The 22,341-nt window shown below is 38.6% G+C and overlaps 1 protein-coding gene across 2 annotated transcripts in view; it reads left to right on the forward strand.

The window, feature by feature from the left end:
* The first annotated feature begins 4,189 nt into the window (after positions 1 to 4,189).
* Positions 4,190 to 22,341, forward strand: part of UNC5C (unc-5 netrin receptor C) — a 407,905-nt gene continuing 389,753 nt past the window's right edge. Inside the window, exon 1 of one of the 2 annotated variants that reach the window (XM_037020211.2) lies at positions 4,190 to 5,006. In XM_037020211.2, the coding sequence (XP_036876106.2) occupies positions 4,883 to 5,006 (124 nt within the window). In that variant the 5' untranslated portion in view covers positions 4,190 to 4,882. The remainder of the gene's footprint in view (positions 5,007 to 22,341) is intronic. The other variant, XM_037020212.2, reaches the window with a different exon arrangement.

Consider the following 22,341-nt stretch of genomic DNA (forward strand, 5'->3'; position numbering starts at 1 on the left):
GCTCAGGTATGGGTATGTGATCCAAGAAAGGCCAAGGACATAATTCTGGGATTTTGTTGGCTGTTTGGGAATGAGAGCGCTCTTTGTACTGAGATTGATAATGGCAAAAACAGTATAAACCTGGAGCTGCCCGGAATCCCAGTAGAGTCATAGTGAGTCTGTGAATGAAGCCAAAACATAGCAGAGCAGAACCAAAAGAGTGGAAGGAGGTGGGGGAGAGACCAAGCCCTGGGAGCATTGGTATTTTAAGTTCTCGGGTCAAGAATAGGATCCCTGAAATCAGACTGGCGCTGATAAACAGTGTGTGTGACTCAGGCAAAATTACCTAGGCCTTCAGTTTCCTCATATGTAAAATGAAGATAATAATGGTACTTTACTTTAATCCTCTTCCTGAGGATTAAATGAAGTACCACATGTAAAGAGCTTGAAATAGTGCCTGACATATAGTTCATGATCAATAAGTACTAGCCATTATTAATACAGATATTTTTATCCATGGTTTCTGACTTATGTAAAGCAATAAATTCTTTCCTTTGCTTAAATTGGTTTGAGTTAGGTTTCTATCACTTGCAACTAAAAGGGTGTTGTGTAATACAATTAATATAAAGCATACAGTCCCAGGTTGTATAGGTTTATGGCAGGCCCAATTCCCTTCTGTGGGCTGAAGCAAAGAAAGAGGATGGAATCAATCTAATCTGGCTCCACTTAGTTGGTGTCTATCAGTAATTTTACCGGAGCAATTTTTCTAACTCCTGGGTTAGGAAAAGCTCTTCTTCATCACCATCCTACTTATATTCCCTTAAAACCTTCTTCTTCTATGGTGCCAGTTAGTAATAGCTCTGATATGATGACTTTTTGTAAAAATATATAAAAATACAAAAAATGTAGAACAAGTACGAGATAGATAAAATGAAAGAAATGTTTCTATAATTTAAATACATTTCCTATTGTTTTTCATAAGCTTTATGCTGGAAAAATTTTACATACTAATTTAGAGTAAATAATATCATAACTAAGCAGCCTACATGCTAAACAGCATACTTTTCTTGGTGTAGATTTCCGAAGGAATATGCAGGGTATTTGCATGCTTAATTCCCATTAGCACCTGTCACTGGGATTTATTATCCCAGAGATAATTCTCCACTCACTGCAGCCAAGAAAAACGAAGCCCTTGTACATGGATTTAAATGAAGATTTCTATTTTTCAAAATGAGATGAATTTCACATCTGTTCTTTAAACACCTGCAGTATTCCAACCCTGAAAAAGTCATATTTAAATTCATTTTTGGTTAAAGTGTGCCCAAGCTTAATTTTATTTAACAACTAGAAAAGCTTGTTCATAATTTGAAATTTTGTTTAGGGGGAAAGAAGAATGTTTTAATCAAGGACTTAGTTCAGTTTAAAATCCATTTGCTCTCATTCTTCCATTCAATCTTCAATGAATGTCTTTTAACCACCTTTTATGTGCCAGGCAGTTTTCTATATTCTGGGTATGGAGTGTGACATTACTAGGAAAAAAAATCCCTACTATTGAGAAGCCTACGTTCTACTGGAGAGTATACGTGTGTTCTATATACGTTATGTACATATATGTATGCACATACATACATATGTGTTTATTTTAAAAAGTGCTATATGGAAGACCAGAGAAGGTGAATGGAATGGAGGCTGAGGGGGTTTGTGTTATTTTTGGTGGTTGGTCATAGAAAGTCTGTCTAAGCAGCGACAGCTGAGCCCCAGTCTAAGTGCCGTGAGCTGGCAATCCTCTGCTCAAGAAACCTATGCGGCACTGCATTCTCTCTCTTTCATAGAAAAAAGCTATGCAGGATGTGAATGCACAGGGCCACTTCCATCTGCAACCACAGATTGTGGGAAACTCACCTGCTTGGTAAACTCATCTGTCTGCTGGTATTTTTCCCGTCCTTGTTTTCATGCTCTCACTCTCCCCTTCCTTTTCCACTTCATCTCTATATACCATTTCTACAACCATTCTCCTGCCCTCTTTAGGCTGAATTTCAGTATTGAACTTCTTGTCTTACTCTTTCTTTCAAATAATTAATTTCAGGTGTATCTGCTTAAAGCACTTAACGTCCCAAGCAGGATTATTGGACAATTTAATTCTATTTAACTAAACTTTGAGGATTCTTTCCTGTTGAGGTGTTTTGGCAATCAATCAACCAATATTCATTGAGTGCCAACTCTATTTTGGGCTCTCTGGTTAAACTCTGGGGATGAAGTGATGAGCAGGGCAAAGTTTCTGCCTTGAAAAGAGTCATGTTCTAGTGAGAAAAGATAGGCAATAAAATTGTAAACGAGGAAACAAAAAACTTTTAGATGTTGTTAATATAATAGTGAGTGCATGTGGGGTTTTCTTAGTATCTCAACCCCTATCCTTCTTGGAAAAATCATAAACACAAATATGCAATATAATCATAACCCCTTCTGGTGCCATCGTTCCGAAAACAAGTGACAGGTTATGGGTTGCCTTGGGGCATTGTCCAACACAGTGGCCATTAGCCATGTGGTTATTAAAAACTAAATTAATGACTGCATAAAAATAAAAGCACCCAATTAACACTAGCCACATTGCAAGTGCTCAGTAGCTACATGTGTCTAAGGACTACCATTCTGGAGAGCATTGATGTGAACATGTTTCTCATTGCAGAAAGTTCTGTTGGACAGAACTAATGTAGTGGGCATGCAGTTCATGGGAATCTTTCATTAATGGTGAGAATCACAGCTAATAATTTTATGTGTCAGGCATTTCACATATGTTTAACTTGTTTATTTCTCACAAAACCCTATAGAAGAGTTACTGCTAGTAAACCTCTCTTACAGATTAGGAAACTGAGGCACCTAGCTTTATTGTTCAAGATCTGTCAACTAGTAAGAAGAAATGCTAAGATTTAAACTCAGTCCGATGTCAGAGTGATACTTTGGCATGGGGAAGCTGAAGAGGTTGAAGAAGAGATTTTAGTATGGCAGTCAGCACCTCCAGAGAAACAGAATATGGCCAGACTTGTCAATGTCTTTGCCAAGTATGACCTTTTTGGGTCTATCAGATTCATCCAAGACAGGTCTCCTTGGCTAGAGGCTCAGAAGCAGCTTGGCAGGCAGAGTCATGGAACGTTAGAACTGAAAAAGACCTTTGAAAACACCTAATAAACTATTTCACAGTTGAAGAAACTGAGACATGCAGTTTACCTAACCTGTCCAGGAAAACATAGTGAGTTATGTCCACAGCCAAGGTTAGACCAGTAGCCTCCTGCCTGAGTATGTGTGCATACACATTCCCCCTTTGACACCATAAGCTTAAAATTCCTTGATACATTCTTTTTTATTAATTTAGAAGTGTACTAATCTTGGGAAGTGGTTTTCTTCTTTCCAGAATGTTGGCTGTGCCAGTGTGTATTGCCATTTTAATCATCCACTTTCCTTTTGTCTAGCCTTTCTGCATTTCACCCAACCACTCTTAGGTTCCTTCTTCATCATTACAACAGGGATTCACAAACTAGTCACCCAGATAATCCTTTCCTGAAATAAGGTACAAAATTCTCAGCAGTTTGAGTTCTTACTCACACCATGGGGAATTTGGAAAACATGTCACGGGTTCCACCATCACTGGGTATGTACATATTTTGTTGTGCATTGTTTCTGGGAGTTTCTCCCGGCATCAGATGTCATTTCACTACCCTTTACAGACTCAATCAACCTTGCCAGCCACCAGGATGCACGCAAATAAAGCCGTGTTGAAGAATGAATTCTCCTTGAGCTTTTGGTTTCTGTTCCCTACAGAGAGGTCATAGACACCTAGAGCATAAAGCAGTCTGGAGTGGCGCTGACAACCCCAAGATTGCAGTGGGTTGGGGCACTGCAAAAAGCTTCATGCCTTTTTCCCCATCACGCAGGACTTCACCACGAGCCCTCACGCCGCTTCATTAATCGCAAGACCCAAAGTCATAGGGCGAGTCCAGTCCCAGGGAGCCTGGCTCGGGTTTTGCCGGCGCCTTGGAGAAGCTTGCAGGCGGCGGGCTGCGCTCCAGTGGCCCAGCCGAGGCCCGGGGCACGCCCGCGGCGCGCCCGGAGTGCAGGAGGCAGGCGCGCTCCCACGCCCGCAGCCGCCTCTTCCTCACGCCCCTCTCGCCGCGCTCGCCCCGCTTCCGCGAGTAAACCACCCGCGGGCCTCCGCCGCCCGCGCCGGGCGCGCAGCTCTCGCCAATCCTCGCTTACATAACGCGGGCGGGCGCGCTCCCGCCGCCGCCACCCGGAGCGGAGTTGGGCTGCGCTCTCTACGCCTCGGCGCGCCCGTGTGCCCCACGCTGGGAGGTGACCCGCCTCGGCCAGCCGGCAGTGGTAGCCGGGACGTCTTTCCTCCGCCAGCGTGAGGACGCGGGGACTGGAGACGGGAGCGGGGACTGGAGACGGGAGCGCCTCTCTGCGCCGAACTCCCTCCGCTCTCTCCTCCTCCCACGTCTCGCTTCCTCCCCGTCACCCCCACCCCCAGGCTGCGTGCGTTCGGCCCCGGCGCCGGGACCCGGAGCAGTCCAGGCTCTGCGCGCGGCGGAGCTGCGGCTGCTCCCGCTGCTGGGGCGAGCGGCGCGGTGGCCGCCCGGCGCCTCCCCGGACTTTCCAAGTGGGGGCAGAGCCGCCGCTCCCGAGCCACCAGTTAGAAGGCACAGGGAAAGGGACCTACAAACTCCTCCTCAGCGTTTCCTCTCCACCCCCTTTTGGCTCTGCCCTTGGAGAAAGTGGAGTGTGGCGTCTGGTTACCATTATTTCTTTGCACTGATCCGAGGTGCACGGATTCAACTGCTTCCCTGTGGAGCTTAACGCTGTTTGCGCGCCTCTGTGTGCGGTTCCGCCCGGCACACCTCTGCCGACGATGAGGAACGGGCTACGGGCGACGGCGGCCCGCTGCGGACTGGGACTGGGATACGTGCTGCAGACGCTGGTGCTGCCCGCCCTGGCTCTCCTCAGCGCCAGCGGCACCGGCTCGGCCGCTCAAGGTAAGGGGGTCCGCCGGGCCCCGCGGCCGCCTCGCCTCGCTCCTCCCTTCCCTCCTTCCCGATTCTCCTGGCTTCCTTAATTCGCCTCGTTGCTCTCCACTGGAAGTCACTTCCACTTTCCCAACTAGTCAAGAAGCTTTGGTTATTATTTTTCATCTATCTGACGAGATGGGTATGGATGGACCGGGGACGCGCCCGGTGTGGACAAGCATCTGTCTCTGGGCATGTGGGCTGGGCGCCTTGGGTGTCTTGTACTTTCTGCTGCACACGCACGCGTCGTTCCATATTGTACGCGCAGGTTTGGAGAAACCCACGGTGCCGGTGCCTGTCTGAGTGCCATACATGCACGCTGATGCGCAGAGGCTCCCCGCGCTGTGCCACGTCTGGGCCCACGGGATCTTCAGTGAGTCTCTGAACAAGCCAGGCGCTGAAGGGCGCCCAGTTAACGAAATGTGCCCTTTACCGCCGAGGACACACAGCACCGGTGCCCCTGCGCTGCTGCTCGGGGCACCGTGGAGAGACCCGTCCCAGACCCGCGACCCAGCCTTCAGCAGGCCCTGAGGTGTGCGCGCGTCCGCCCTCAAACACTTTCCGCATCTCCCTCCCAGAGGGCGTCCGAGAAACTTAAAACCCCAGAGCTCTCGGGAAATGGACTGGTCGTTCAAAACAAACCCGAAACTCCCTGGGGTAACCGTCCAGTTTATAACTCTGACATTTTAATTTAACGTGTCTGAGCCTTCAAATAAGCTAAATAAGTAATCCGGGGCCCTGGGTAAAAGCGAGGTTGGGAGGAGAGGGACCAGGAGTTGAGGGTGGGTAAGGCAGGAGGGGGAGGCACGGGGCTGATCGCCCAGCTCCCTTGCCCCCCGAGTTTGAGGTGGTAGGGGTAGCGCCCACCTTTCCGAGCCCGGGAAGGTGAGTGGAATGGAGAAGAGGAAAGAGCCAGCGCTGCCTCCTCCTTCGGGCTACCTGGGCTCCCAACCTTCTGCCAAGACGAGCGCCCACCTGAGTCTTTTCACCCAGTTCTGTGGTAGTGCCTGGCTTCAGGGGAAGTGGCTTTTTTTCTCCTGAGGTGGGGGTAGGAGTGGGTGTGGAAGAAGCTTATGTATCAATCGGAGGTAATTCAGGGATCCCATCATCTCGGTTACACTTCTTTCTAAATTTGGAGTGCAGATGAGATGTGGCGATAGCCTCACCCGCTGGGCGATGCGCAGACCCTGGAGGTTCCCGACAACGTCCCCGGGATCTGCTAAGGCGCTGGGGGCGAGTGCGTTGGGAGGGGAGGAGAGCCCTGGACATAGGCGAGTGGGGTCCGGGTGGGGAGGTAAGTGATTAGCAAGGCTTTGTGAATTAGCCATAGCTACTTTTGGAGTAAATTTTCTTGCTGCCTAGCTCAATGGCCATGCTCATAAATCCTTCCCTTCTTGCCAGATGCCTCCCATCCCTGACGTTATGCCCTGGTTTTCTTATGCATACTTCCAGAGCTCCTCTGTCCGTTTCACGAAAGATTATCCATTGAGATCAGATCAACTTCTTGTCGGTTTTTTCAAATTGGTAAGAGGTTCTCAGGACTGCATCCGAGGGTGCTTGGGAGTGGGTGTTTGGAACTCGGAAGCGTGCAACCTGATGAATAGTCGTGGAATCCAATGCTTGACTCCCTGTGGAATTCGCTCGCTGTTACTGGGTGCACAAAGGACTAAGCCACAGGGTGGTGTGGGTGGGAAGCTGGGAGAAGGACTAGGCGGTGAGAGAACTGTTTGGGAGAAGGACAAGTCCCCAAAGATGCTGAACAGGGAGGCACAGGATCCCTGCTGAGAGCTTACCACAGCCAAATTAAAAAGACTAGGAAGAAAAAGAATCAATAAAGATAAGCGAACAGGAGATTTTAAGTGGTTAATATGGATAGAAGGGAAAAGGAATTAAAAGAAAAATATGCCCAAGATAGACTGAGCGTTTGCCACTTGCACTTTTTCTTCTTATACACCAAGCAAGCCAAAGACTGAGGATTGAACCTGCTCTTCTGATCTTAAGTGGAAAAATAGTATCTATTTTCTTGGGCATGTGCATTTCAGTGCTGCTGTTCTCTATTTAGCTTTAGTTCTGTCAGTTACTGGTGAATAAACTATTTATGTTTGAATCTGTGGTCTTTGAAAGACACTATTCCACCACTTTTATCTTTGTTATGCTCCATGTTCCAGGATACCAGCTCTTCCTGTGTTGTCAGTTAGGTATCAAAATTGTAGAAAGTACCGAACTCTGCTATCAGTTACTATCTTCTACTATCACCCTCACTCCAGTCCACTTCCCCGGTGTGTTTACTACAGGACTGCAATTAACACAGTTCTCAGAACCACTTTTAAAATGGTCTGTCAGATCATCTTTTCCTTCTAATTTCATCTCTTTTCTCCTTCCTCTTTGGGCTAAAACATAGGGAAATAAAAGGTGATCTTGCTCCTTCAAGGTATGATTTCCATGTGCTCAGGACTTAAAGATGGGAATGAACTGTTTTTATGAGTGGAATTACGCATGCAATTAAGATGAGAAAGTTAATTTAAGCACTTTACAATGTGGATGAAATTTTCATTCTGTTGTTAGAGAAGTACTAGAGAAATTAGAAGTTTTAGAAAATATGTATCTTCCAAGATAGCCAAGAAAACAACAGATGTTTAAAATTTAAAAATAATAATAATAGTAATAATGGTACATGCGAGTGTACTTCATTTAGTGACTGTGGTTTAAAGAAAGACAGCAGTCATTTTAAACAGGAGATTCCCTAGGCTTTAGGCAACAACTTTCTCCTTTCTGGCTATGCCCTAATTGTTTCATTCAGGATTGCTGGGAAGTCCTTGCTCCAGGGAATTTGTGGTGTTTCTGACTTCCAAGAATGATTTTGCTTTTGCTAGGAAGAGAGATAAAGAGAGAGAGAGGTGTGTGTGTGTGTGTGTGTGTGTGTGTGTGTGTGTGTGTGTGTGTGTGTGTGTGTGTGTGTGTGTGTGTGTGTGCAGTGTGCTTCAGAATTGGTGTCCTCTGTTTTATAAATGCATTTTATTTCTGGACTACACAGCATTGATATTCTGCTTATCTAGCACCAACTAGTGTTATGAATGTTAAAACCACCTAACTCAGAACAGAAAATGACTGAAGATGCTAATCATATTGGATAATTCTCTATTTTTGTAGGTTAATTTATAATGCTTTTTTAAACAATATATTTCTTCCTACAAAAAAGTAAAAATTATGATCATGCATTTATGCATATTGATGTGGCATAGACAATTGGTATGAGAGGTGACTGAATTTCATTACAATTATACCATGTATTTTTCAAATCTTAGGAGCAGAGTAAATTCATAACTTCACATTTGGAATTTTCAGTAAGAAAATGTAAGCTAGCTTAACCTTTGTTTAAAAAAATAATTTCATATATTTTAGCTTAGGGAATACTTAAAAGGTTTGAGAGAACAAACTTATCAAGCACTTGTAAAGAATGAAGAACCATTAGATAGCTAACATTTATTGACTCCTCGCCTTCTGTGTTCTGGATACTGGGGATTCAAGAGTTCAACAAGACAGGGAGGGCCCTTAAGCATCTCCTATTGTAGTTTGGGAGCTGATTGTTTTGATCAAAACTCAGACTGATCTTTTTTAAGCAAATCCCCTAAGGACATGAAGGAGGCAGGAGCTCTACTAGGCAAGCCCTTTCAGATTATTTAGAATTATAGTTGAGACTTAAAGATAACTGTCCTGTAATATATTCCAGGTTCTCTAATTAGCACAAACAGCGAGAGTGTGTTCTATTAGGCCCTAACTGTGTTTAGCACTTTGCTGATTTAGGTTATGGCTTTGCTGGAGCAGCAGAGGGAGTCACTCTCAGAAGAAGCATTAAAATTACAGGCTGCAACCTCTTTAGGAGGATAATGAGGAAAGTAGTGGGGGCAGGGATTGAGCCAGCGCTCTTGCCTTGCAGTTTTAGCCTACATCTTTTTTAGTTTGACTTTTGTGTTTGTGTCACTTCAAAACAAGCCTGTTTACTTTTCCCCACGAGTTTTAAACTTATTAGTTCATTTGGTTAGTGTGTGCTATTGGAAGTTAAATTCTTACAGTTACTGTGTGCTTATTAGGTCCCATACTGTGTGACCTAATATTTGCTGCAGACACAGTTAAAGACAATAGTTTCAGAGCTCAAGGAAGACAGGCTTACAAGCATATAATTATAATTGACTTTATGAAATATAACAGTAGGCATAGTTCTAGTACTTTCTGCATTTAAATATCTGAAGATGGTAAACTTAAGTCAGACTGAGGTTCTTGTGTGAGTGATGGTGGGGTTTCCAAAATTTCTGCACAGAGGAATTTAAGGGTGGCTGGTTGGAAGTGGGAAGTTCTTATGCTAGGTTTGCATTGCATATCTCTCACTTATATTAACTCTCAGTTAGATTTAATAAATATTTGGTCTGGCTTTGGAGAGGTAAAGCTAATGGTGTTAAAGGTATGTGCCCCTTCTACCAGTTGGCTTAATGGTTATCAATGTCTCATAATCCTGCCTCTGCCACCTCCTGGCTGTGTTATTTAGCTTCCCTGTGCCTCAGTTTCCTAAATGTAAAATGAGGAGAATGTATACTGTAAATTACGTGAAGAGTGAATGAATTAATATGTGTAAAGTATTTAGAGCAGTGCCTGGCCCATGCAAACTAAAAATTATTCTTTGGCTTCCAACTCTGTATACCAGTAGCAAAGAAATCTGGAAGTTAAAAGGAACTGAAGGTCAGTAGTTTTGACCTCAGTGCGGGGATGCTGCAGACACTGCTTCCCCCAAAGCAGCACATGTTGCTGTCTGAGGAGATGCTCCACAGTGTATCACTGCAAACTCCTGGGCAGTGCATGGTTCTTTGAGCAGCTTGTAGGAAGCTCTTTCCTTTCTTAAACCTATTTCTTCCTTTCTGGTCTCTCTGGGAAAATTAATCTAATAACAGGTCTAAAAATGCAGGTTAAATCCTGACTATAAGTTCTACTCTTAACTTTTTATCTTTACAATGAATATTGAAAGATAACTTTTCATAAATCTATAAACACTTTTTTGGAAAAAAAATAAGCCAAGTCCTAGGTTTTCAGATAAAGGTTTGGGGAAAATCAGCCATTTATACAAATGTTGATACTTTTTCTTAAAAAAAAAAGAAAAAGAACACAAATGTATAAAGAACACATTTGAATACATGTTAAAACAACCCAAAGAAACATAAAAAACTAGGTTGACTTGAAGGCAAGGCAAATTTACCAGGATTTTCATATATTTAAATTATATTTGCAATAGAAAGTTTTGTATCAGAAGTTAGAACAGCATGGATAATCTAGATAACATATATTTTGGAAGTTTCACATTTACTTTTAGTTGTTTAATGGTTTTTATACCCATGTTTAATGCAAATTTTGTTTTCTGGCAAACATGATAAAACTAGAGATTTCTTTTTTTTTTTATGTCACTTAGAGTTAAGACAGATCTCTCTCCTACAGTATTTGCATTCTGTTTTTATTTTTCATTGCTTAGTCTGCACTTAAAGAACCCCAAATTTCTCTTTCTTTTTTTAACCTAACTTCTTAAAGCCATATGGACTATTCTTTGATTTCATATTTTGTCTAGATTTGTTATTGCTTATGTCTTTGTGAAGGAAGGCTATGTGACTCTGAGACCTTGGTATTATCCCAGTATAACTTGGTTCAAGATGTTTGAACTAGAACAGAGACTCACAGAAATTCAGCATGATTTTTTTATGTAGCTTTTTTGAAGTAGAGTCAGTTTACCTTGAGCAGTATTAAAATACTACTGTCCCCTTTTTTCTAGCTCTTAAAAAGAAATCCTGCAACTGAATAACTTATAGTTTCTTTTATTTTAAATATTTGCCACCTCCAAATTTATGTGGATGTTAATAAAAATACACATTACACTAACCATTTTATGAGCTAAGAAGATAGAGATACTAAACTTTTTTATACTTCCTACCTATAGAACTCTCAGCAGAATTTCCGCCTTTACATGAAAAACACAAAATATGTATTATGTTGCAAATATTTGGATTCTTTATAAAAAATATTAGAAAATATTTTTCTATAATTCCAGAATTAAAAAAAAAGTTTTAGGTTGAAGTTATGTTTTCTCATTTTGAGCATTCCTACCCCCACAAAAGAAGCTGCTTCCTTAGGAGGGAGGTTTGGAAATACACAGACTATCTGTCTCCAGATTTTAGGGGGACTTAAAACCTATCTGGCCTTCTACATCGGTTCGTAGTGTTTAATTTACTGTGACATTGATTAAACTGAAGTTATAATTTGGAAAAGTGAGCTATAGGTTTGAAAGTGCCAAATATGCAGATATTTTCCCTTGTGTCAGTATGCCTTTTATTAGCAGCATGCAGTGAGTCAAAAGTGCTTTGTGTGGCAAAAGTGAAGTCTTAACATCTGAAAACTCCAGTGTTCTGGGAATACCCTCTTTTAATTAAATAACTAACCATATTTCATTGCAGTATGGTAGTGGAAGGAAAGCGAGGGGAGCCAGTTGAGATGTCATTATATTGATGTGTCTTTTTAGAGTTCTTAGTTTAAATATGAGGGCTCAAAATAATGTTAACAGATGATATTGATTAATCAAATTTAACTACAGAGTTACCAGTTTTACTTATTTTAAAATGTGAGTGTAGGGGGTTTACCTTCATTAATCATTGCCATTTGGATCCTGTGGCTAGTTTCATTTCTCAGCAATTATGAGAGCCATAAAAATGCCTCATGTAGATGAACATGTACTATCTCCTGTTCTAACCAAGGATGTTAAACAACAGAAACTCCCTCAGCACATTTAACAAGTTTATTGATGAAGACTAACATTTCTCAGTTTTAGTCAATGTCTTAATTGATTATTTAATTGTGTACTGCCTGAACTCAACTATAATTCATCTTCTCTGTTTTTTCTGTCTAGAAGGCAAATCTGGTATATGAACATTTCTTCCCAATAAAAACAAATTAGTACCGGCATATTAAAATGCATCTGCAGCCCAGTTATATAGGCAAATATGTCCAGGAATGAAAATGCAGGTGGTTTCCAAAACTCAAGAAAACTATTGTATATAACATCATATAAAAGAGCAATATAGAAAGTACATATACTATTTGCATAGAAAAGTAAAATTTTAAATTAATTCATAATGTACATTCACTTATATAATAGAAGTTTAGCATAATATGATAGGTCATATGTAGTAATGTCCACTTACAATTACAAGCATAGTGAATTACATTCAAGTATAAAATTAAAGGGAGCAATTTTGGACCACTCTACTATGTATGAATTCACAAGTTTATTTTACTTGAATTCAAACTGAACATTTAAAATCATTTTAATATAGTTTTAGAATTTTAAGAACCTAAAAAATTCCTTTCAAGAGCCAAATCAAGAATAGTCTTGAACAAATGGCATTCTCTTTCTTTTACAGAGCTTAAAATGATAGTGACAAAAGGACTGTTTTAGTATATGTGCTTTTCAGAGACCTGTGTTATATCAAATCCAAGCCAAACAAATAATCAAATTAGTACCACAACAAAAACTTTATGATTGGGAAGATATAGTAAAGAATGGTCATTTCATTTTGAGCACTGTCTGTGTGAAATATGTTGACATTTGAATTTACCTTTTGATAAAGAGAAAATGTTATATTTTATCTTCCATTTAATAAAGACTTTGCCAGATACACACATTGTAGCCACCCAGTGGAAGTGCTCAAGTTTCACAGACAGCTAACTTGAAGCCATTCTAAATAAAACAGTAATTATGTTGCCTGTCATTTTCTGTAGCAACTTTCCTTCTCCCTTCTGGATCTCCATAAGCTGATGAAAGAGTATAAGCTTTAAAATGTGTTAGGGATCAATTTCAAGGATTGAAAGAGCCTAAGACATTTCCCTCTCAGCCTACCACAGCCATCAGCAACAGAGCATGCAGCTTGGTGGAAAACAGATGCCTACTTCAGTAAATGTTCTCAGAAGCTGAGGACAAACAGGCATGTTCAAATGATATATTATTTGTGCTACCCAGAATAGAGATCTAAGATCAGTATTTCATCATATTATTCCACAGGCCCTCTCATGTGAAACTTTTATCTAAATTAGAGTCTTGTTCTGCACCTATTTCAATTAACATAGCAAAAGATTTTGGAAAGTATTTTAAAGGTGTATGCATGAAAGAAGTTATGTTTGGACTTAAGTGGGACCTATTTGGGCAGGGTGTGCTTGTTTGAGAAACCTAGACTTACATCAGTGGTATACTGATATATAGTATCTGATAATATAATTAATTCTTCATAAAATACAATTTCATTTCCTGACCTACACTGTTAAATATTAGTCACAATTAGTGATACCAACCTTGTATCTTAAATTGCAACATAAGAAGTACAGTAGCATTCTTAGAATTATATAGGTGCTCATAGGGACAATTGTTCCACAGAAGAATTTGGTTAAATACAGTTTTATCTATAATTTATAAAAGCATTGCCAATATTTTTCTCTACATATTGTCAAAATCTTTTATTTTTGTTTAGATTTACACACAGACACATGCATATATAGAATTAAAAGGACCACAGTGAAGAAAGTTTTAGTTTCCTTACTACAACATAATAAAAAAAATAGAAGGATGACTAGGAAAAGTTTTAACATTCGGTATGTTTTCCCAGTAGAGATGGGGTTAATCATTTTATTGGATTTATTAGAAATGATGATAACATGAGAGATACACATGTCATTTTTTATTGAATTAAATATCTGTGGAATTATTTCCTAGGAGGATATTTCCAAGCAGGCTCTTAACAAAATGAAGAGTACTAGGAGTAGACAAAAATAGTTTAGTAATTCCCTACAAGTATATATATGCTTGCATAAACTGTGTGTGTGTGTATGTGTGTCTGTAACTTTTTTGTATTATGAGAGTTCATTTTTAAACAGCCTTGGCAATATTCTTAAAAAACAGCAGAACCCATCAAAATATTAGAACAAAACTTTTTCACTTGTAAAACAGTAGGTAATTGGATTTAATCACTGGTTTCTAGCTGGAAAATGACATTCTTTCTACTTGTCTGCAAAAAATGCCTTGCTTTCTTGCTCTCTGGTGGTAAGTCATACATAGTGTACAATAGGGATGCCTCTGCCCCGGTAGTGCAGGGGCTTATCTGATAGAAAAACGTTTCCTCTGGTCCTCCAAGTGACAGAGACCGGAGAATCTCCACTTCAACCTGCTTATTCCAAACATGTGGAGAACTGCTGTTGCTTCCTATACAACAGATATGATTTGTTGTCCAAAGGAGAGCACTGACTTTCATGCATGCCTTGGTAGACTCCTTCAGCCGCACGTGCGACTCCTCTCCCGGTACCCTCCAGAACGGACATCATTTCCCTGGTGAGCAGCCTGAGGTAACCTTTGCTGTGGGCTGATTGAAGGACAGGTCAGTTATGGTTTTATTTCCTAAAGTCAGTGATTTAGTTCAACTTCTTAATCAAATAGGGATTTAGGTTTCCAGGTTGTGGAATATTTGATTTTCTTGGACTCCCTCAGATGCTTTCTTACCAGCTTTCTCCATTACATCCATTGAACACTTACTTAAATGAACAAAAATAATGTTGATTGAGGGGGGAAAAAGGTTGTTACTAATGAGAAAATATACAGAATATACAGAATTTCATTCCAGAGAGAGGAGTAATACACTTTCTTTGCTTATATTCAATGTTGTGTTAAATGCAGGTTGATACATAAATATTTTTATGATATGTCAATATAGAAATGTATCTTAATTATTGCCATATGTTACCACATCACTTGGCAGTTCTGATTTTAAAAGATGCAAATAAATTCTGGGGTTCAGAAAATTGCTTTGCAAGTTCGTTGTCACATGTGTCTTACACTCATGGATGATGTGGGTTTCTCATAGCAAAATACGTAGTACTCTGCTAAGAATGGCAAAGTAAATGATAATGCCTCACAAAGTTTTGTGATTACAAGTCTAAATGCTAATGAGAGTGGTTGCCTGTTTAATGCTGAATTGCAAGGTTAAAAAGAGGGTCTTAAAGATAACAGCAGATTCCAGAGTCCTTGAGTTTGCTTTGCATTCATGACAGTCACTAAATTAGGGAAAGGAATGTTCAAACAACACACTTGAGGAAAAGTGATTTTTATAGAAAGGAGCCATTTCTGCTAATAGCCAGTAACTACATGTAACCCCGCTGACATTAAAAGTCCATTAGCTAAGTCCAGTTTAAATAGCAGCTGATGCAGTGTCAGCTAAACGTACACTGGAATTTTTTCATATAATGCAGTAATAGCAGTTCTATAATTTTTTTCTAAAGTACATACATTAAGTAAAACAAATGTCATCTGCTAGTTGCAGGGCTGCTGATAAACACGCAGAGATTTGAGATGAAACAAAAGTAACAGTCTATATAACAAGAAGATAATGGTAGTGATGGTTTTAAAAGGGAGTGCTTGAGAAAAATCATATGGAGGAGCTTAAACTGACATCCAGAAAGAGTTGTTTCGATAGAAGCACACATTAATGTGTACTACTTTGAGATATTCATCTAAAAAGAAGTGATTTTGTACTATGAGCCTCAGTGTTTAGTTTTTCTGTGTGTTTTGAAACAGGAAGCCCACTCAGACACTGTCATGTGAGGGAAACACAAGGTGATTAAAAAAAGAGAGCAAGTGAAAAAGTGAAAACAGAGGTTAACTTCAGATGTTACGATTTAAGGTGATTACTATGGGAATATTTTTGAAAGCAATGTTGCTTTGCAATGCCTCAATGAAATCAAAGGTTATAATATCAATATTTTTTCCAACTCCCCTACCAATTTTTCCATCTTTTGAATATTTTCCAATCTCCATTTTAATCATCTGAAAGACCAAAAGTTTTCCTGAACAGTATATGAGAATGCGAGAATCTTCAATAAGTCATCTTAATAAATTCTCTAAGTCAGTGTTCTTTAACTGAGATCATTGTGGAAACAAAGTGTAAGTGTTGCTCAGTAATCTAATGTGTGAGTTGAGGACAAGGCAGTAATTAATCAGTGGCTGTCATTCTCACACCACTATCTGGTGTTATGAGAACCTCTACGGCGACCCCCACCCCCCACCCTGCTATTATCAGACCATTAGTGAGACCTTGTACAGGCAACAACGGGGAGCCCTGCTTAAGCTTACAAGCCCAATCACTTGGGTGAATGTTTTGTGCATATTTTCACAATGGTCAGGTAAACTCTCATTCCACTTTCTAGTACTTAGAATTATTTATCGTTTTAACCCAAGAGCTTATTTGCAAGTCAAACTGAGATATCACATCTTTTATTTATTTATTTTAAAATTAAGTCAATTTTCTTTATATAATTAAAAAAAACTCACATAACTGCATTACTTGAAAAAGAAAAAAGAAAAGGTAAAGAACTACTATTTGATCATAATGAGGTGGCAGAGACCCCTGTTTTATGTTCACAGATTTTTAATACTAGCATTTCTTAACAAGAAGTGCTGTTGGGTGCTGTTAATGATTTTAATTCAGTTCAGGCCACTGTAAAGGCTTGTTTTGAATGAAGTGGAGGTTTACATGGATGGAGTTTATGCAATTAAATTCCTAACCAAAATCCCATTTACTAACATATTGCATGAGGGGCTTGATGAATAATCTGGTCTTTAGTATGTAACTCAGATATTAATAACAGATGGAAATATGCCTCAGTTCCACCAGTAGGCTTTGATTTTTTAATTCTAAAACCACTTTATTTATTTTTTTTTGAGAGTAAAACATCTGTTAAAAGGGATATTTTCAGTATGTTTTTCCTTTTAGATTGCATAAAACTTAATTCTATGAAAAAGAATGTCATTGTATTTGACCACACATTAAATTTGTACACATCTATGAACTAGTATTATGAAATTAAATTATGTTGAAAATAACAAGATGATGCTAGACTGGTTGAAATAGGACAATTATTATATTAGAGTTTAGGAAAAATTAGTTTTTATAGTTTTTAGAAAAATTTTTGTAATACTTTTTAGAAAAAAATTATTCTGCAATGTTAATAAGCTCTTAAAGTGTATCTTTTTTGTCTGAAGAATTACATTTAAAAAAATTTGAGTAAATATAATATATAGTATGGTTTTGGTGCTAAATGGAATTTATGTTTGGAAAAATTTTCTTAAAATAATATTTTATAATATCCATTCTTTTATGTGATTATCATGCCTCTGTTTGGAATAGGGAGTGGTTTTAGATTTCTTTTTATTTTTTTAGATTTTTTTTTACCATTTCCTTTTTTCTACTATCAGGGAGTTAAAAATATTAGGTGTATGCACGTGTGTGGATATGATCATCCCTGACATAGGAAATTGGTCAAACTTTATGGAAAAAGTATTGATATTTACAACCAAGAGTATTCTTGGGACAACTGTGCTAAGGAAATACTAATGCCAGCCTTTATTTAAGTCTCCTGGTAAAGGTGAATAAACTGCTGAACTTAAGGCTTGCAAACACAAGTTCACAATCTCTTAGTTATACTCCACATTTGCAAGTAAAATATCAGAATAATAATAGTATTTACAACATACATTGTGAGGATTAACAGTTTAATCAAAAGTGAAGAAATGAGAAAAATGTCTGGTTCCAGAGAAGCACTTAATGCCATTAACGATTGCCCTCACTGATGCTATTGTATTTTCACTATGTAAGTCTATCTTATATAATGATTTTCAACTGTCACTACTATGAAAATAACTAAATATGTCACAAGAATGAGAGAATTGCCCTCACTTGGGGGTACTATTGATAGAAAATGCCACTGAACTAACATACTGTCAAAGTAAAAATTTTTAGATAAATTGGTAGATTTTAATATCACATTTTTATACCTTGTTGAGTTATGAAGTTATATTGGGTATTAATGCTGTTTGTAAAGTCAACACATATTTGTTTCATTTTTACGGACAAGCAAATTTAGATAATTTCTTTTTTCCTCTGCCAATTTTTAATCTAGAATATAGTCCATTAAAACTAGTATCTAATAAGTAAAAAAATCAGTTTATGCTTTTCTTCACTATAGCTGCCCATACTTGTAAAAACAAATTTAAGTAAAGGTTGAAAAAAAAATAACAAATTATTTACTTTTTGCTAACATTTAAATTCTTTCTTGAGGAATAGAAGCAACTTTCCTCATTTATATCTGAAAGTTTAACACACCAAATGAACTACTGATCCTAGGATAGAAGCAAAAATTTTTAAACTGATATTTCCAGGCAAAGTCCAAGTTCTTACATATGCAAGGGGCTTGTTATCATACAGGCAAAAAGGGAAATTAATTAGATAACAAGCTGTTAAATACATTTTTTGTAACTGATGTATCCTGCATTCAATAAAGCATTTTTCTAATGGATTAGTTCATGACAAAAGTGTAGCTGAACTCTGCAGTTTCTCAAATACATACGTGTGTTATTTATGATATATATAAGAGAAGGGGGAACAATTTACAGAACATAGTTCACTTGAAAAGTTTTCTAGCATCTAGTTTCAACATTAATAAAATGGAAGTGTACCATTGCTTAAGTAACAACTTTATTTTGAAAAACATGTGATATGGAAAATGCTTTTAGCTATGAACAATTGTCAGTATTATATTTTTCAGTTTCTTGTGATATTAAATAAAGCCTTTTGTTCATTTTATATTCTTTAAAATGCTTCATTGTAAAATTAAAATGATAAAGCATAAAAATGTTTTTCCTCAAAATGTTTCAATTTTAGAGGAAGAATGTAACCTGAACATTTGTAACCCAAAATAATGCAATTGTGGACCATTAACAAACAAAATGTAATGGATGCATTAACTGGATAACAAGGATAACTCACTCACCACACTCAAACCCTGCCCACGCAGGAAACACTTCAAATACGCTGATTCCTTCGTCATTTTCTTTGTCCAAAAAGCAAAACTTACCGCTTTTATTTTTTAACCCCAGCCCTCCTACCCCACTTCTCCAAGTGAAGTGTTGTAGGAAACATCTGCATTTTTAAAGGCAAAATTAGTAAGAACTCTGGAATCAACAGTGTGGTTTAGTTCCTATGTAATTATACAAACCCCTTATCTTTCTAGGATCTTATTCTGTGTAAAGAACCCAACAGAAGCAACCTAGAATGTTTTTTAACGATTTGTTAAACTGCTTATTTGGGGTTTCATATTGTATATAACATTTGGTTTGTAGTAGGCTTGTTTTGAAAATTTCCAGGGGATCAAACCACAACTACTAAAAAGAGGAGACTTTTTATAGTACTTATAACCCCTTCTTCTAGGCTATACCTTTTACTTTCTGTTGTTTGCTTTTTTTAGTAAAGTCAAGCTTCTTGAAATTCTAATTTCTGAACATTATATTGTCTTAGTTAAGTTCTGTTGTGTGATTACTGAGGGTTTTTTTTTAAACAGATACAAACAATATCTATTTTGTGGCAAAATGTGTGTGTGTTTGCTATTATTTTGTTGAAGGGGACAAGGAAACAATTCAGAAAGCCAAGTTGTTCAACAAATAAAAAATTAAATTGTCTCATAGAGTCCCATATATTTGGATGCTCAACCTCTAATGGTGTTATATTAGAAAAGACAACGTATATTACCTAAATCCTTTTCAGGCATGTCCATTTCTCCCAGCTGCATCACTGAAGAGGTTTCTTTTCTGGTCCTGCCCCCACCTTCCTCTGTTCTCCACACAGAAGCCAGGCAAATCCTAACATCATCAGTAAACGTATTTTTCTTAAAACCATTTGGTGCCTTTCCATTGCACCTAGAATCAAATCTAAACTTTACATTGCTGACAGATCTATTTGCTTTTACATCTCTGTTCACTCCTGGAGCCCCTCTGTAGTTATAGTCTCCTCAGACCATGCGTCTCTCCCAAATGTGGCACAGGATGTTTCAGTGCAACCCAAAGCCTGGACATCCTTCAGCACTTTTTAGCAAGCTGGCAGTGAGTGAGCATGGCAGCTCACATTCTTTCTTTGGCTGTAAACAAGTGTTCATTCCTCCTGTTCCATCCCTTACTGCTGGCTGCCTTCAGCTTCATCTTTACATCTTCATTTAGCTCATGATTCCTCACCAAGCTACCTTTCACACTAACTGCAACACCCTTTCTTTTCCCTATGTCCCCAGCTAGCATGTCAGCATGAGGAGGGACCATGTTCAGTGTGGAATCTCGAGCATGTGATAGAGTGCTGGGTATGCACATCAGAATGTGATATGGAGCTCCTGTATGTCGTTGGGTGAATGCACATTTTGTTCATGTATAAGTTACATGACATACTTGGGCTTTGGAATACTCATAATGTTGGAGTTATGGAAATTTCCCAGGTACTCTTCATCACCCACTTTTGAGAGCTATGAACAGAGTGAGCTGAATATGAAGCTGTAGATGGAAATTGAGGACAGTCTGAGGAGTAAAAGTTCACTCTTACATTCTGCCTATAAGGCTTTATCTCTTTACCCTTCCTTCAGATATCTATTCTTAATTTCAGATTGCCTTCCTTGTAGTTTGGGGCTGTTAAATGGCGAAGACCTTGCATTCTTTTATAAGTGAAGACAATTGGTGGGTAAGAAATGTGGTGCAGTTGGACTTTAACTAGTTGGTCAAATTATCTAAACACAGAATGGAGAGTTAAAAAAGATCTACAAGTCAAACAGCACCCCACTTCCCCACCATGGAACCTTTCTGATTATTCAATTGTAGAATTCCATCATATGGACTACTGCTAAAATAAATTGATTTTCTAATAGTTGATGAAATTGTTTTGTATTAGGATTATTTTGTCAAAAATTACCCAATAGAATATTTTTTTCTTATTTCTTTCCACTATAAAGTAAACAAATCTCTTGCAGAGTATGTCTTAACTCTGTTCACGATGTTATAACAAAATACCACAGACTGGGTGGCTTATAAATAACAGAAATTTATTTCTCACAGTTCTGGAGGCTGGGAGCACAAAATCAAGGCCCCAGGTCACATGGGTAAGGACCCAGGACTGGTTCTTAGATAGTCATCTTCTCTCTCTCTGTCCTTAGTTGGCAGAAGATGTAAGGGATTTCTGCAGCGTCTCTTTTATAATACCACTAATCCCATAGATGAAGGCTCTGCCCTCATGATCTAAGGAGCTCCCAAAGGCCCCACCTTCTAATATCATCGTCAATGAGGGTCAGTGTTTCAACATACAAATTTGCAGGAGATAAAAATGTTGCAAAAAATTTTACCTTTCAGTGATAACATTTTCAATTTTCACTGTTTTCTAAAAGAATATCATCATTGTTTCTAAACAGTATAATAGCATGAATATGAGATGATGGGCAGGAGTTTGTGGTGGGAGGTGGGCAGAATGGCGTGGAGTCAAGAAAAATAAGTTTACTTGAGAACGCATATTAAATCTGGTTGTTTCCTTATAACTGACTGTCATCTGAAAGTTATTTTGGCAGGACCACAGCCTATCACCTTTGGGCAGGATATTTCATAGTTTAGACTAGGAAATAGTATAGTGAAATATATAATCATAAAGCATTATTGAGTCAGATATACTTGCAGACACTTTTAAGGTGAGCAGAATATGTTATGGATTGTGCTACATTGCCAGCAAAGAGGAAATTATAACAAGTAACTGCTTTTTTTGTTGTTGTTAAGATTTGAGTAAGCACAGAGCCAACTTGACCTGAACAAACCAGAGAGCTATGCAGTGGCCTTGAGCTGCTGGTTGTACTCAAGCAGCCTGAATTCTGCCTTGACATAAAACAGAGGAAGTGTTTAGGAGACAGACCTGTAATTATCAGCAGCAGGTGCCCATAAAGGCATGCCAGAGAAATGTTTAAATAGCCAATATTACTTTAGGAAAAAATTCAAGACTGACAATTTAGACCAAAAGTCGTCTAAATAAAAACAGGCTCAAGAGCAGTACTAAAAGGAAATTTCTTTGGGAACAAGAGACAACTGTAATGAAGTCCTTTTTTTCCATATTAACCTCTTATTCCATATGCCTAAATATTATCAAGATGTGAAGTCTATAACAACACTTGACTCCCATTTCAGAAGAATGGATGATTTAACAGCACGAGACATTTTGGTTATTAAAAGGTTTATTTATGGTATAAACAAAGACTTCACTCTTTGTTTTAGTAAGTGTACTTATTACAATATACCACATGATAAATTGAATGAATAAAATATTAGTTTTTTTTCCAATGAATTTTCATTGTTTTAAAGGACACCAAGTGATTTCATAATCATATATGACCA

This window comes from Manis javanica, chromosome 5 (assembly GCF_040802235.1).
Source record: "Manis javanica isolate MJ-LG chromosome 5, MJ_LKY, whole genome shotgun sequence".
Taxonomy (NCBI): domain Eukaryota; kingdom Metazoa; phylum Chordata; class Mammalia; order Pholidota; family Manidae; genus Manis; species Manis javanica.